Genomic DNA, 17,255 nt, shown 5'->3' with positions numbered 1-17,255 from the left:
CCTGTGTATGCCTGACACTTTCTTTTTTGAGTCACACAGCTATTTCTTGAAAGAGATGGCATTGAAGAAATGACATTCAGAAAGAATATAAGGGGTGAGGGAGTGAAATGGACAGTCAGACTTCAGTAAGCAATTTTTGTTTTCAGCTGCAGAGATTCCTTCCTGCGTCATTTGGTAAGGTGCTTTTAGAGCAAGCCATTCAGTGCCACATTTAATATATTTAGCATATTCTTCTATTTTTAAAAAAGGATGTGACGGCTTGGTTGTGATTTTAACTACCTTGATCATGTGTTTGTGTCTATTTATTAATAATGGTTTGCTCTGAAAATGGCAGCTTGGATCCCACACGCCTCCCACACACACACACTTTTGCACTTGTACATAGGTGGCTGCCAAGCCCTTCCCTCAGGCTGCAGCCATGGTATTCCCCCTCTCCAATAAAACCTGCAATGGACAGCCAGGTGATTCTCTGGGACATTGTCTAGTACTGGAGCGATACAGTGTAGCTGGGGAAAGATTGGCCATGCATATATACACCCACACACCATATGCATGGATAAAGCTATGCTTTGGCAAACAGAGGTGTGCATCTGAGCTAGTGCAATATTAAAGAGCTGCATTTCAAAGTGGAATTTATGAAAAGTGTGGTTTCAGTACATGGAAGATTTTCAAAGGGGGCTTACATTGTCTTCCTCAAGATAACAGACACATCCCTTTTGTAATACATGGTGGGATCAAGACATGGTTCCAGTTGTCTGGTTCCAGTTCCTGGGAATGATTAAACAATGCAGAAAAGGTTTGTGTGTTATTTAGCAACATTATATTTTCTTCTTTGCACTGTGAATATGTTGAATTTGAGTGGCCCCAAAACATCTGTGAGCGCTGAGTCACAGATGTGCCCGCTGGAATAAGCGTTAGTCTTTAAGGCACTGCTGGACTTGCGTTCTGTTTCCCCAAAATTCAGAGCATTGATGCAGAGGTTTCTGAGAAATTTATAATCAGGTGTGCCTCACACTGACTTAGCTGAGAGCTAAATGATTTACCCTTTTGTCTTAAATCAGCCTGATGCTAATAAAAGTCTGTGAGATTAGTTGTAGGATTGTCTTCTAAGAACATCAGAAGAGCCTAGTGAGTCAGTCCAAAAGATCATGTGGGGCACCATCCTGTTTCCAGCAGTGGCCAGCTCACAAGCAGGGCGTGAAGTCAGGAGCCATCCCCTGTTGTCAGCATCTGGGATTCAGAGGCACCCTGTCTCTGAATATTAAGTTGCTATTCAGCTGCCATGACAGAGGCCAGAACTATCCAGTGTCCCTTCATCTAGAACTCCTGGAGCTTGCTAGGAATGTTAAAACCCTGACCTAAAGAACCCACACAGCTAGTTCTACACATCTAATGGGCCTTCTCAAGCAGTAGCCTTATACAAGCCACTTGGAAAACTGCTTTTTATACTAAGGGCATTTTAAAATCAGATTGTTATATGTCATTAAGGATCTTGTGTTCAAAGGAAAGGTCAAAAATTGAACCAGCTGAGTGCAAACTCTGGGGCACATCTGGAATTTGAATCCTGGTGCAAATTATTTAAGTGTTCTTTAGTATGGTCAATTAAAATCCCATTCATTGTTAAACTGATTCCATGACCTTGTCTATTTGGGAAATATACCGAGAAAAAATTCTGGTGTGTGTACCAACAGAGCTTTAAAAGTATCTGACCAAGTGGGCTGTAGTCCATGAAAACTTGCGTTAAAATTAAATCTTGCTCGTCTTTCAGAACCTTAAGACCCCTGTTTTATTTTTACTGCAGCAGATTAATGGAGTAACCAAAAGAGACGATTAATTGAATCCCTTCTTACCAGATAATTTCTCAAAATGATGTGTGTTAGGGAGTCAGAAAAAGTGAATTTGTGCCAACTAGATCTGAAACACTGGCTCTGTGTTTGAGTGGACATGCTTACTACGTCCCTTCTTCCCTTGCATCATTTAGGCCATGGTTAATTGGGACCCCGTGGACCAGACTGTCCTCGCTAATGAACAGGTGGATGAAAATGGCTGTTCGTGGCGCTCAGGAGCAAAAGTGGAAAAGAAATATCTCAAACAGTGGTTTATTAGAACATCCGCCTATGCAAAGGTGTGAGTATAAATGATGATGAACAATGAGACCTGCCCTCGAAAGTTTGTAGGTTACATCAATCATGTGTATGTTAAGATTAGGTTTCCTTTCTATTCTGTTAACATGAGGGGACATTGGTGCTACTGAAGTGTGCTGGTACAAAAATGGATACTATATTATTATAATGTGTCTGGACCACTTTTCAGGCTTGAAGGAGCAGAGCATTTCAGAGCAACTTTTATAATAATTAAGTTAGCATTATTATATTATATTCTCATAAAAACAAACACTTTTGTGTACTTTTGAGGTAAATAGACCTGATACGTGTGGCGCATAACTATTTTAAAGAAAAATAATGTTTAATGTACTACTTTTGCTTCCTGTTTCTTTTTCTTTCTGACAAACTGGGACAGATTTAGTGTTGCACTTAGGAGCCAGCATGGTGTAGTGGTTAGATTAGAATCTTGGAAACCCAGCTTCAAGTCCTCATTCTACCATGCCATGGAAGCCTATCAGGGAACCTTGGGCAAGTCATATATTCACCTGATCATTGTGAAGATAAAATGGAGGAGGGGGGAATGTTGTAAGCCACTTTGGGTCCCCATTTGGGGAGGAAAGTGGGGTACAAATGAAGCATGTATTAATTAATTAATTTTCTAAATAATTTATCCCTTAGCAAATCTCTTACGCTCTGCCGGTTAATAGCATTTGACTCATATATATTTTCCTACCATTTCTTCCTTGCTTTCTTTCAGTGATTTTCATCTGCTATATGATAGGTTAGCTCTAATCAAACCTTGGCCCACCATGCTTCCTTCTAGGACAACTAGCCAATAAATAAGTTACAACACAGAGCAGATGGGTAAAGGCTACATGAGCTGGAGGAAAGCAAGTAGGATATATGACCTCTGGATGTAATGCTACTGTTTTGCTTGCCTTTTTGGCTTCTCTTTTTCTCCTCATCTTTTTCTCAACCAGCACCTTCCATTTTTCTTCTTGCTGTCTTCAGAAGTTAAGTGCCAAGGATGGATAATAACCGCACATAAATTCTTCTGTACATGGGGGTATCTGTATAACTACTTCCATTTGGAATAAAGCTAGGAGTTGCTGAATACTAGCATCAGCTTTGCATCTGACATCTGAGCATAAGGCAGAAGATGACTGTGACAGGTCTGCACCTCATATCCTGGTAGGGCATTTGTTTGGCATGCAGAAGAAGTCAGGTTTGATCCCCAGCATCTCTACTTATGAGGACCAGGTAGTAGGTGATGTCCTGAGACTTTAGAGAACTGCTGCCTTGTTTGACAATCTGACCTTGATGGACCAGTGGTCTGATTCCCTATAAAACAGCCGCATGTGCTCAAATTAAATGAAAGAGAAGATCATCGGAAATGTATACTTGGGAAATAATATATCTTTCTGAGTCAGAAACTAGACAATGTATTATTGAGCAGGGGGCAGTACTACTTCACCCCATAGGGTACATGCTGTTTAACCCACTTGTACAGAAGGATGCCACTTGTACAGAACCCACTTGTACAGAAGGATGCTTTGCTCACTTTATTTTAACACAGTGGCATTGTTGACTAACACATTGGCTTTAGCACATCAAACGGCCTCCACAGATTTGCAGGAATGTCCATAAGGTATCTTACTCCTCTAAAGCTCTTTATTAACTTCCTCCTATTACACGTTTCCCTATTTCAAACAGTACTGAGCCCCTCCTTTGTCACAACTTTGCCATTTCCTCCCTTGTGATGTGGTGACCCTCTTTATAGACAGTCCTTTAGGACTTTCACAGAATCCATCTGACAGGTCAGAAATAGCTGGACACACTGCAGAACAGGGCATGTTGGACACAAAATACATATTTTTTGCTGTCTATCCGTGTTAGACATCCACTTGATGCGCAGTTTTACAAAACTTGTGCTTCAGTTTTTGGAAAATCTTTTCTAACAGGAAAAAAATCTTTTAAAAGGAACAGATTTCTCCTAATCAAAAAAAATCTCTCAAATATTAATGATGCTTCTTCAGAGTGGAATTAGTACGTTTCCATAGTTACTTAGTAATGTATGCAGATTCCTTGAAAAGGTTCCTGCCTAGCCTTAGTAGTTTCTGTTATTTTATTTTGTGCGTTACAGCTATTTTGTGTTGAAATCTGAGGGTGGCCTTTTTTTCGCCCTTGCAAACTCAACTGGAGTTCTAAGGAAACACCTCTTCTCCAAACACACCTGTACGCATCTGCTTTGTTCTCTTTCCTTAATGCAGTAAAGATTGTGAAAGAGCCTTCATTGCTTATCATTGCTATGATTTGATTGGCCACTGTTGTGCTGGGCAAGACAGTGCTCTAGAACAGTGTTTCCCATTTGCAGGGTCATGACCTGATACCAGGGCCACGGAATCCTTACTACCGGGTCACAAGAAAAGCCAAAGCTAGCCCTGCCCCCACCTAAGCTAGCCCCGCCCCATCTCTGTGTTGTGCAGAAAGGAGCTGGGCTGTCTCTCCTTCCTTCTCCCCCGCTCCCATTGTTTGAGAGAAAAGCTAGTATCCACTGGCACTTTAGACACATGAAGTGTTCTTCAAGGTATGAGCTTTCATGTGCCTTGCAGTGTGTTCTTTTGGGGAGATTTCCCCGGGAGGCCTGGACAGCAAAGAAGGGTATGTGCGGGTTTTTTTAGCCAGGAAGGGCAGGGAATGGGCATTCCAGTAGCTATTTTTTTCACCAAACAATCCCTGGGCAGAATTTTTGCTAGCTGGGGTCATCTGATGGTGAGGAAGGCTTTTCTTTCTTTCTTTCTTTCTTTCTTTCTTTCTTTCTTTCTTTCTTTCTTTCTTTCTTTCTTTCTTTCTTTCTTTCTTTCTTTCTTCTTTCTCTCTCTCTTTCTCTCTCTCTTTCTCTCTCTCTTTCTCTCTCTCTTTCTCTCTCTCTTTCTCTCTCTCTTTCTCTCTCTCTTTCTCTCTCTCTTTCTCTCTCTCTTTCTCTCTCTCTTTCTTTCTCTCTTTCTCTCTTTCTCTTCTTTCTTTCTTTCTTTCTTTCTTTCTTTCTTTCTTTCTTTCTTTCTTTCTTTCTTTCTTTCTTTCTTTCTTTCTTTCTTTCTTTCTTTCTTTCTTTCTTTCTTTCTTTCTTTCTTTCTTTCTTTCCCTGCAAGTGATGCTCTGTCTGTATTCTTGGTGCTGGGAGGGGGGGAAGCAACAGTAGGAGGGCTTCTAGTGCCCCTGGCCCCATTTTTGGACATTCTGGTGCTTTTTGGGCATTGTATGAGGGAATTTTGGACTGGATAGTCCACTGGCCTGATTCAACATGGCTCCTCTTATGTTTATGTTTTTTCTTTCCATGTCTTTCTTTTCTTTTCCTTTCCTTTCCTTTCCTTTCCTTTCCTTTCCTTTCCTTTCCTTTCCTTTCCTTTCCTTTCCTTTCCTTTCCTTTCCTTTCCTTTTTGCTGGAGGAAACTTTTCTGTTCATCATACTGTTGTTGCAGACATAGGAGCTCTGCCAATGAAAAGTTGGCATCCCCAGTTGTAGCCAAGTGGCCTTCTATGAGATTTCTGTGTGAGTGAGTGAGAGTAAGAGATGTGGGGCAGAAAGAGATTATTGGAGATTACTGCGGTATATCTCAACAGCACTGGAAGAGATGGTACTATGAACGTGGCACCATTTTACTGGTCCTGCTTTTAACAGCTATCTGACACCAAAATTAAACTCCTCCTGTAGATATTAAAAAGGATGAAAGCAGTTCACTGGCTAAGTATCTGCACAACAGGTTGCTTTTAAAGGCGTGGGAAACACAGCCAGTAAAAAGCTGCAAGCCCCTCATAAATATCCTTTTTGGGATAACTACAGAAAAGCTTGTATGAACTTCATATAACTTGAAATTAATTCATTAATTGCAATTCAGTTCTCTGCTACCTTTCACAGCAATTTCCCAGTGTTTCAACCAAAGAAAAGTATGAAAAATAGCTATCGAAAGATTTCCTTGAAACCAAGCAAGCTTGGTTGTAGCTTGAGGCAGGGGTCCAGTAGTAGCAGCTGAAGGAAGCATATTTTGAGGTAGAGCAGCTGCCAGGGCCCAGTGTGGGTGGTACACAGTGCTGGCATTCCTGATGGCAATGGCAACAGCACTCCCAATTGCATACACTGACCAGTGCTGTTGAGGAAGGGATGTGTAGGTGGTGCAGGCAATTGAACATGGGCATTAGGAGTGCTTGCAAGCTGGAGAATACACAAACAGCTAGGTGCATGCAGGTGTGGAGGTGAAAAGAGAGAACCGCCCATTTTCCACCCCCATTTTGGCTCAACATGAGTTTCAGAGAGATTTTTCTGAAAATGAATTTACTTCTGAAGAAGAGGCAGGTTTGGGGGAGTGCCCTGGAAGTGACATCATAGGAAAAGGAGGAGTTTTGGTTCATTGTGCCCCGGAAGTAACATCACTTGGTCCTTGACACCACAGGAAATGACATAATTCCTGCCTTTCGGCTCCACCCCCAAATTTTAGTGGGCCACAAAGGAGAAGTGTAAAAATAACCGGGCCACAGAAAAGAAAAGTTTGGGAAACCCTGCTCTAGAGTAAGCAAGCCCCCTTCTCTCCGTGGGACATTACTTCAGCCACTAACAAAGAGACTCATGAACTGCAGAGCAGTTTCCTTGAAGAGAGAGACAGGTAGCATATAAAAAGCTAGTACCTTGCAGGGCTTTTTTTGTAGCAGGAACTTCTTTGCACCCCTGATGTTTACAGAGCTCTTATTACTGGGCCTACTGTAAGCTCTTGGAGGATTGGCTACATCAGGGGTGTGTGATCTAATATGCAAAGGAGTTCCTGCTACAAAAAAAGCCTTGGTACCTTGTCACAATGATGCTTTGCTTGAACGCTTTTTTCCAGGTGATTGCAGTAATCCTGCTGCTAGTTCAAACATTTATTGTATAATGGATTAATATGTTGTGAGCCACCCTGAGCCTGCTCCGGTGGGGAGGGCGGGATATAAATAAAATGTATTATTGTTATTATTATTATAACTCTCCTTTTAGTACTGTTGGACTTGGTAACAAGCAAGTTTAAGCAAGTGGTAAAGGAAATAAGCAAGTGGTAAAGCTGGACACGCTGTAGCACAATTGTAGCAAATCTGGATCAGTCTGTGACTGAACTTAGAATTGTGTATGAATAGGAAATTAATAGAAACACCTTTCTGGTTCCTTCCAAACAACCATTTTATGATGTGCAGCTAAGCCCAGTTGGCCACACAGAATCTGTGAAATTCTGGTTTTCCTCTTGGAACTTAAGAACGCTTATTGATGGTTAAAACTACACATTCACAATATACAATAGTTGAAGCCAGCTGTTGTCCTATTACAGTAGGCTTGGAAATACCTGTAGGTTGAGCTCTCTGTTCTGAAGCTATATGGCAGTTAGATCTGCGTTCTCCTGTCTTTCTTCTGTCATAAAAGTTGAGTTGGTCCCCTAGATGTCTCTTTCCAGGAGTGATCCAGACCTCCACAGCTATGCCCTCCTTAACCTGCTTTTTAAGAACATAAGAGAAACCATGTTAGATGAGGCCAATAGCCCATCCAGTCCAACACTCTTATGTCACATAGTTGCCAAAAAACCAGGTGCCATCAGGAGGTCCATCAGTGGAGCCTGGACACTAGAAGCCCTCCCACTGTTGCCCTCCCCCCCCCAGCATCAAGACTACAGAGCATCACTGCCTCAGACAGAGTTCCATCAATACACTATGGCTAATAGCCTCTGATTTTTATTTATTATAATCCTATGTTGCTTTTTTTCCTAGCAGCCTCTTACAGTAAAAGTAGCTGATCTGAAAATTAAGCACAGAAGCTACAATTAATACACCACCTTGGCCTATTTTATCAAGTTCTTCCTACTGAAGAACATTGTCTATTTTTCCTTCTTGTTTACAAACTGGAGTCACCCTGTGCTATTAGGCTTGAACATGTTTACATCCACAGTACTTGAAATTATTTGGTCAATTCCCTTGTATTTCTGCATGTGTGACTGTACTGGATGTGCCTGCTCTGAGACCAGGTATTTCTACTGTATCTCTTCACCAAAAGCAATTGGATTGGTCAATTCAAACTGGTGCCCACATGCAGCAGAATTTCTCTCCTTCTCCCAAAGGAAGCAAGGCCACAGCAGTATATCAAGCACAGAAGCACCGGGCAACCTCATCCGTGTTCACCGCCTTGGGGGACCCTATTTGGGTAGGAAGGTTGCTTAGAATATTTTAAATAATCTAGCAATCTACAGTGAAGTGAATATTTCCTGTTAATGAGCAAGAAAGCATGACCTCATCTCAATGAAAGGTTCTTAAAAATGGGGGAAAGGGCTCTTCTTTGCCCGGAGAATGGGAAATGTATTCTTTAATTTCCCTCTTCTGTAGAATTTTTACCAGCTTTCTATTCTTGCCTTCCTTATGATTCTCCAACACAGCTTCCATCATCATTATTTAAAAAAAAAAAACAGGCAAATATATGAAAGCCCTTTTTAAGATTTCACCAGTTCTGGAAAGCTTCTTTTTCTAACAGGTGTTACAAGCCCTGCTTCCCCAATTCTTGTGACCTTCGCTCATATAGAATAAGCTGTTGTCTCTATTGCAGAGAGAATAAGAACAATGAGATGTCAGAGTAGCCAGTAAAACTGGATTCGTCAGACTGAATACTAAAATAATGTCCCTGTATTCTGCAGCAAAGAGTTATTAGATGGTGAAATGATCATTACTAATCTATCAAAGATAATAGTTTTGACAAATAACATCATTATCTTCTGCTGTGCTGTTGGCTCGAATCATTATTGCCTGAAGTTAATCAATACTATATAGCTTAAATATTACAGCTTCAGTTCTAGATATGCTTATGAGAAACCTGCTGCAATGAATGGATGTAATGAATAACATTACATTTATTGTTGGTGCTTGTATGTCTTTATTTAGTTTATCTTATTTAATAAGTGGCTTTAGAGCTGGAAGTACAAAGTACTATATAACATTTGTAGCTTTCTGTAAGTGGCATGCTTCACTGTTTTGGCAAAGAAAAGGGGGAGCCCTTCTTTTACACAGCATGGATACTCTGATGTTGAAGTTTAAACATTTAAATAAATATAAATACTTTACTGTTCTTTCTCGTCCTATGAGGTATACTGGTTAGAAAATATCTGGCTTTCTGCCAGGGAGCTACAAGACCTAATATCCACAAAATTTGACTTGGTGGACTCATTATTTGTGGCTAATACCAACCCTGCCCTTGCCCATGACAAATACAGAGGGCTCAAGAAGGTGTCTTGCTTCTGAGGAGGTGGCTTATCTGTCCTGCCCAGCACAGAGTAAACCCACCACATTCTGCTAGCACAGGATCTGCTCTATAAATGTCTGAACCTCAGTCATTTTGACAAGCTCAAGTTCAGGATTATAGAGAAAGGATTCTGAGCAAACCAAAGACACCAAATTCACAGACCTTCCCTGAGTGGTCTTCTGTATGCCCTCCAAGTTTTGTATCTCTAGCTTGTGCAGGATTGGTTCTGTATACTCCTGGACTTGTGTCTGTCAAAATGACAGCTGACAGACAGTCATTTTGGCAGGTGCAGATTAAGGAGGGTATAGAGCAGATTCTGCACAAGCGAGAATCATGAAACCTGAAGGGCAGGTAGAGTCGAGTCAGCTGGAGTTTGATGTGTCTAATTTAGACAGGATCTATTCTATACACTCCTGAACCTGTGCCTGCTGAAATGACCACCCGTCAGCTGTCATTTTGACCGGTGCAGACTCAAGAGGTTCAGGACTGTATAGAACAGATCCTGTGCAAGCTAAAGATACCAAACTTGTAGCGGACCTCCCCAGGTTGCTCCACTACAAACCCTTCACATTTGGTGTGTCTAGTTTGCACAGGATCCATTCTATATGCGCTTGTCACAATGACCCATCTGTCAACTGTCATTTTGATAGGTGCAGATTCAGGAGAGTATACAATAGATCCTGTGGAAGCTAGAGGCACCAAGCTTGAAGGGGATCTCTGGCTGACTCTCCTCTACATGCCCTCCAAATTTGGTGAGGTTTGGATGTACGAGGTCCAAGTTATAGCTCCCTCCCCAAGAAGGTGTCCCCAGGAAAGTGGTTTCTGGGGAAATGACCGCATGTCATTTATCCAGAAAGCACTTTCCTGGGGACACCTTCTTTGGAGGGGGCCATAATTCAGACTCCATAAATCCAGTTCTCACCAGACTTGGAGGGCAGGTTGAAGAGAGTCAGATGGAGATCTCCTGCGAGTTTGATGTCTCTAGCATGCTGGGAGGCCATTCTACCCAGAGTCTAAAAATTTGTTATCGTCTGTGGTTCACGAACAGGGCAGGTCACATTTTCCCAGTTGATGCCCATCGTTAGTATCACAGAAAAAGAATTTGCTTAGCTATTGGGCTGCCTGAGTTTTGCTGCCTTATAAAGAAATGTATGCATTACATGTATTTGATTTTGAAATTGTGGCTAAAAGAATCCTTCATTCACATTTGCATTTACTGTTACTTTGACTTCAGATATTTGCTATATAATGTCATGAATCCATGCTTTGTAACATTCTTTTTAGAAAATTCTTCGAGACTGTGTTTAAGGAAGAGGGATAGTTGCGATTTGAATTCTATGATGAACCATAGATTTTGTCTTCTGTACGCTTTCATTGTTGATGTAGACGTTATTAACCTTCAACAGCACTGAAAGGTTGACTTTTGGACAGGATGTTTTCTCTTTATAAGATCTCAGATCTGGTTTTGATTTAGGTCATCACTTTGCTAGGTACACCCAGCTCTGTAATTCCTTCATTTCTCTGTCTCTTAGCAACTATTGCTGTCGATAGCCATCTTTCAACTACATCAAAATTTCCTCTCGTTGCTGGATTCTCTTCTCCATAATAAATGTTTCTCTCCATAAAGTTTGGTTTTTATCCTGTTGCTCCACTTCCTTTTCCCTGAATTCAATCAGAAGTTGAGGAAAACATTTGTTCATGATTAACATCTGAAATGCTACCACAGCATGCCCCCAAATTTAATTGTATGATTCTGTGGATGAAGATTTGTGCCTTCTGCTTTCCTTCTGAAGTATTTATGTCCTTCCTGAATTCCTGTTTTCTGCTCACAATCATTAAGCTGAACTGCCTGGGAGGATCTCTGAATACCATCTGCTGGAAGGCAACAGCAGGGTAGAGCTCATGTTTTCCTGTCCTGTTTGTGGGCTTTCCAAAGTGTGTGGTTGGCTGCTAAACAAAAGATGATGCTCAGCTAGGTGGACTTTTGGTCTGATTCAGCAGGGCTTGTTCGGTTGTTCTTATTTTCGTCTCTTAATAGCTCCTTGGCTTTCAACATGCAGAATGCTCAAGCTGGAATTACACATGACAATCAGTGACCGTTTTCGCACACAGCTTACCTCGCAGTCACAATCCTGTTCCCTCTCAGATTTCCCACCATCTGCGCCGGAGTTACAGGAAGTGCCGCGGCTTTTGCGTATCAAACGTAAACTGGGTTTTACGTTTGCTACGCAAAAGCTGCGGCACTTCCTGTAACTTAGGCGCAGATGGTGGGAAATCCGACCGTACTCTGCGGAGGGAACAGGATTGTGACTGCAAGGTAAGCTGTGTGCAAAAATGGTCTGTGTTCCCTCTAAGCTGAGTTAGTGTGAGCTAGCTCAGTTTTTTAGCCTTTGGCTCACACATTTTTGTCTTAGCTCAGGAAGGATGACCCAAGAACAAACTATTTGATGCAGTAGTCAAATCACTTGCTCACAACTCCAGTAGCTTACAAAGTTGAATTTTTGCTCACAAGACACCACAGCTTAGAGGGAGCGTTGGTTATGAAGTGTGCAATGCCAGCCACACTTACCTCTTCTGTTATTCAGGTGTCATCAGTTCACTTCTGATTTGCATAACATTGCTTGGATTTTCAGCCATTGATTACTTCAACTGAATTACCATTTCTGCTGTTGGTAACAGCTTGCTTTCTGTCCTATTACAGGACTAGGCTTTTTTGTGTTTCAGTATTTACCGTAATTGGGAAATGTTTAAGGTTTGTCCATGGGAACTGTGATGAATCTGCAATTCAGCCTAATTCTTGGCCTTTTGATTTAATTTAGTATCTCTCATATAATCTATCTAGCCTTTCTTTTCCCATGTGTGATGAATGCTGTGTTTTCCTTTCCTTCTTGTACTGGATGATTTTTTTTTGTACTTTCTCCTCTTTGTACTTTCTATACTCCCCTCAAGAAAAAGAGGCAGGAGGAAATTGTTTGGAATTTCTAGAGCTGGCAATGAAAAGAGAGAGGTATCCCTGTGATTCCTCATATATGTAATATCCCAAGGTGAAGTGCAGATGCCTGTTAATTTCTTGAAACAAAGGGCCAAACTAAACCCAATAGCATTCTTTTGTCTGCCCGAGGAACACTTTAAAGTTACCATAAGGGGCCCACAGCGGAATGGTCGTAGGTGCTTCCCCCCTCCCCCCCACACCTTTTCAGGGGCAGAAACAGCTTCCGATACACATCCATAACTGTTTCCAGTACTTTCTGGATGGGACAAGAGCACCTTACCCTTCATGCTGCGGGCTCAATCAGGATCAGGCCCTTACAGCCTTTTTAAGTCACTTTAAAATGGTAGTAATGTCTGTGGCACAGAGTGGTAAAGCTGCAGTACTGCAGTCTGAACTCTCTGCTCATGACCTGAGTTTGATCCCGGCAGAAGCTGGTTTCAGGTAGCTGGCTCAGGTTGACTCAGCCTTCCATCCTTCCTAGGTTGGTAAAATGAGTACCCAGCTTGCTGGGGGGGAAGTGTAGATGACTGGGAAAAGCAACGGCAAACCACCCCGTAAAAAGTCTGCCTTGAAAAAGCAACATCACCCCAGAGTTGGAAACGCCTGGTGCTTGCACAGGGGACTACCTTCACCTTTTTTCAGTGTCCTCATAAAAGATTTGAGGATGCCATCGTGTCTAGTTTTGTCCTCAGAAGAGGAATTGGCATAGCAGGTAATAACTATGTCTGGTGTTAGTTATTTCTTCTCTATCTGCTTGTTAGTTGTTTCCAATATAACAGATCATTTCACTGGGAAGCACGTTTCATCCCAGTGTTGCCTCTAAATATATGCCTTGTTCCTGTGGTTCACCAGGGCCATGCACTGATGTATCATCTCATACAAACAGGACCCATCATTCTGGACGGGTTATTAGCTACAAATCCCACTCTAATGCTGCTCTGATGAAAGTGCTGCATCAAAAAACCTTCCCGTAAGTGCCTTTTTTGAGCACCAGTTCTGGTTTTGCAACTGTTAGATCCCAACACTAGCATCTGACAATAGTTGCTGTAGACCAGGGATTGCCAGCCAGTTGATTACAAGCTACCAGTAGCTCCCCAAGAGTAGCTCACAACCGTCTCGTCTGGCTGAATCTCCTTCCTCTCCTTGCCAAACAGGTCAAGGACCTTGGGTACATCCAACTGGCTGCAGAGCTGTTGAACTGGTAAATAGATTGGGATATTTTTTTGTGAGTGAGAAGTTGCTCTCATTAAAGAAAAAGGGTTGATATCCCTCGTTCTAGACTGTGCTATTAGGGAAGTGGTCCTACAACATCATAGATCTAGGTGGAATGTCATAAGATGTGTCATTAAGTTAGTAAAGTGTTAGTAAAACAGTTGGCCTAAACAGGTTAGGTAAAGCAGATGATGTCTCTTAAAATGAAGTCACGTTGTTTTGTAAGCACTGAAATACATTGAACATATGTTTAATGTGTGACTGTGCGTACTGGTTATTAACTAAATTGATAATAACATTCTTCCTACCTTCTCTGTCTGATTAGAGTTCATTGTTGCAGCTGTTCGGTTTTTTAAGACGTAAATACAGTTCAACTGTAGGTCAGCAACATGTTTTCTCTCAAATCTGCATGACCTAAAACCGCATGTTTCCATTCTATTAATATTTATTGAAATAACCCCTAAACTATTCCTTTTGGCTTTTATAAATTGGTCATTCCTAGCCTCGCACTTGTTGGCTTGGATGCTCTGCTTTCTTCAACATACTTTTTTCCCCACGTGAAATGCTGATACTTGTCATGGTTTGTTTCTTCTGCCTTCACCTCCCAATAATGTGGGTTGCACTGACATTCTTTGTTCTCACTTCTGAGTACAAATAGCTTAATGGTTCCTTTGCTTTTCTTGGTACATTATGTGAGTGTGCTGTCTTACCGTGGATTTGCTCTTAATTTGCATTACATTACATTTTACCCTCTAACTACATCCTTTATTTCTCCTTTGAACTCACATGTTAAGTTTCTGCTCCTGTTATTTTACTTGGATTTGTTTTTATTAATTCGTGTAGGCAGAGAAAGCTCTGACAAAGTACAGATTTCTGTTTCTTTCCACTGCATTGGAGAGCCTGCCCACTCAATCAACTCTCCTCCTGGGGCTTAACCTATCATTAGGCAGCCTGAGAGAGCCTTCCGCAGCAGCGGATCTAGAGAATAGCAGTGGGTGGCAAATTGTCAATTATGGAGTGAGTTGTACTCTTGTTTATTTATTTATTTAAAACATTTATACCCTGCACTCTCAGCCAGTGGCTCCCAAGGCAGTTTACAAATCCCTCATTAATGCAGGGATAATTCAAATTTATTAGAACCATAAAACATCATAAAAACAACCATTGTGGATCCAGAACCATAACCAGCCAAGAATATTTATGAGCAAAAGAATGCTGCCTATAAGCTGTAGAGTCTTGTGAGCAAAAATACCTTAATACTATTGGCATTCAAGTTGTGAGCAAGCGATTTGGCTACTGCATAACTGTGAGCTAGCTCACACTAACTCAGCTTAGAAGGAACCCTGACACAAGTATTATTTTTAAAAGCATGCAGCCTACAGTAAAGAATCATTCTAGCAGTTGAAGGTGGAAGAATATTGAGATAAAAAAAGATACTTAAAAATTAAGTATCAAGACAGTGAAAGCTGGGAAAACATTTAACATATTAGCCCCCATTCAAGTTTTCTTTGCCAGGCCTCAAAATGGCCCATCTCTTTCCCGTCCTGTAGCCAAGACATTCAGCAACCACCATTACATCTCCTTGCTTCTCTTCCCACACCATCCCTTCTCCCACCTCCATCACTCCTCCCATCCCTTGCACCCCCTTGCTCTAAGATGGAACATCACACATACTGAAGGCAGCCAAGTGCAAATTCCCTACCCCAGACTTCCACATACACCACTTACAAGAGAGCCTCCATGATATTCCTCCAGAGCTTCCCAAGGGTGCTGACCTTGACAGAAGGGCTGCATTCTGAAGGCCAGCTGAACTGGAAGGGGCTGGCTGCTATCAGAGCTTAGTCAGCACTTGGGCTTTCCCAGGGCAGTCAGTGTGACAAATTAGGCTCCTCAGGATCCTTCCAGCATTCACAGTCTCTTCAGATTGGCCTCTCCTCACTGACCCAGTGCAGCAGCAGGAGGGTGGGAAGACTGGATGAGTGTCCCTTCTTTCTCCCCCAAACTGCCAGGACAGCAGCAGGCACTTTTTAACTGTGGTCCAGATTTGATTAGGATTGGTGGTGTTAATGTTTAGAGGAAGAAGGGTTTAGCTTCTTTGAACTTCTCTTTCTAGTTTGTGGTTCTCTCCATTTGCGTGTGTGTTCATTTTGGTACTACCATGGGGAGGTTGATACTACCATGGAGGGGGGGGAGGTTAACCATTGAGTTAAATCTCTTCATTGTGGTCCACCAGCCCCTACCCTGTGGTACAAGGTGTCACGGGCTGAGGCCGGGTCAGGCAAAGTCCAGGGGCAGTCCAAGGTCTGTAGCTGGTGAGCAAAGAGGGTCCAAGGCGCCAAAACCCAATCACAGTCCAGGTATCGCAGGTCAGAGGTTCAGAAGCCGAAGTCAGGGGGTCCAGAAGTCAAAGCCAAAGTCAGGGAGTCCAGAAGCCAAAGTCAAAAGCCGAAGTGGATGCTAGAACGTCAGGTAAGTGACTAGTTGCTTCCACAACGCCTCCTCCCAAAGCCCACAGCTATATAGCCCTCTGCTGGCTGTTGCCCATTTGGGCTAATTGCTGGCTCAGAGAGGCAGCCAGGATCCTGCTGAGACTCAAGCATCCTCACTCTAGAAGGGCCAGAATCCTTTCAAAACTCAGGGCTCAGGGAGCGTCTTGCTCGTGAGCGTGCCGCCCTCCTCCGATCCCTGAGGTCCTGACGAAGGCGGTCACGCACACGAGCCACCCGAGAGGGCGAGGCAGGGGGGCTTGGATCTTCTCCAGCAGGAGGCAGGGGCACTGGTGCAGGTGGCAGGGGCACAGTTTCTTCTTCAGGCTCAGCTTCTTCTGCAGGGTCCCCAGCACCCATGACACAAGGTGCCTTCCCCTGAGGAAAGAGCCCTTGGCACTGGCACAAAAGCATTTCATGTCAGCGGCAGGCATCTTGCACCAGAGGTGAGTGTGGGCACATCACAGAACAAAATGGTAGGAAGAAAGCAGGGGTACAAAGAGTGGTATTGATTAGAAATATTTTAGAGGAGGTCTTGGAAGACTGAATACTTATATGCTGTTCCTTTTTAATTATGTTGCATTTTTTACAGGGGCGTGAAGAAGATGTAATAAAGAGCCAAAATGCAAAACAGGATTAGATTATGAAATCTAATTTACATGATAATTTACATTTTATTTGTTAAATTAATCCAGAATTTTCATCAGTGTGGCAAATTGCTTATGTGCCATACAGTTTGCCAAAAGACAAGGGAGGACGTTATTTGTTTGCTGCATCCTAGGCTAGCCGGACACTGGGTGGTTATGTATTCTTCTTTTACACCAAGTCTTCTGTCCACCATACTCAGCCTCAAAGGTCTGAGGGAGGAGGGTGGGGAAAAAGAAGCCCGGGCCAGGTCTTCCCTCTACCCCATAGTTTGTGTTCCTGATGTTTTCCCTCTTGTTCTGGCAGGCCATGCTTGATGCTTTGCCTGGGCTCCCCAAGTGGTATGGGATAAAAGAAATGCAAGCCAACTGGCTGGGGGACTGTTCTGGATGCTATTTTGAGTTCATGTTAAAGGTGAGTTGCTCAGTTTTAGAATTAAGTGGTCAAAGAAAATTGCAGTGATATTTCTTGTAATGTGACTGAAAATTTAGAATAGAACTAGATTGGAGCAGGCT

At 42.5% G+C, this 17,255-nt stretch overlaps 2 protein-coding genes across 2 annotated transcripts in view; both read left to right on the top strand.

Moving 5' to 3' along the window:
* The window catches only part of SNRPD1 (small nuclear ribonucleoprotein D1 polypeptide), a 230,538-nt gene that overhangs the window by 10,368 nt on the left and 202,915 nt on the right, over positions 1-17,255 (top strand). The window lies entirely within an intron of this gene.
* The window catches only part of LARS2 (leucyl-tRNA synthetase 2, mitochondrial), an 82,005-nt gene that overhangs the window by 15,006 nt on the left and 49,744 nt on the right, over positions 1-17,255 (top strand). Inside the window, exons 6-7 of the mRNA XM_060247489.1 lie at positions 1,982-2,125; positions 17,047-17,154. Of these exons, the coding sequence (XP_060103472.1) occupies positions 1,982-2,125; positions 17,047-17,154 (252 nt within the window). The remainder of the gene's footprint in view (positions 1-1,981; positions 2,126-17,046; positions 17,155-17,255) is intronic.

Source organism: Heteronotia binoei, chromosome 10 (assembly GCF_032191835.1).
Source record: "Heteronotia binoei isolate CCM8104 ecotype False Entrance Well chromosome 10, APGP_CSIRO_Hbin_v1, whole genome shotgun sequence".
NCBI lineage: Eukaryota > Metazoa > Chordata > Lepidosauria > Squamata > Gekkonidae > Heteronotia > Heteronotia binoei.
This window is presented reverse-complemented; position numbering and strand designations above follow the sequence as displayed.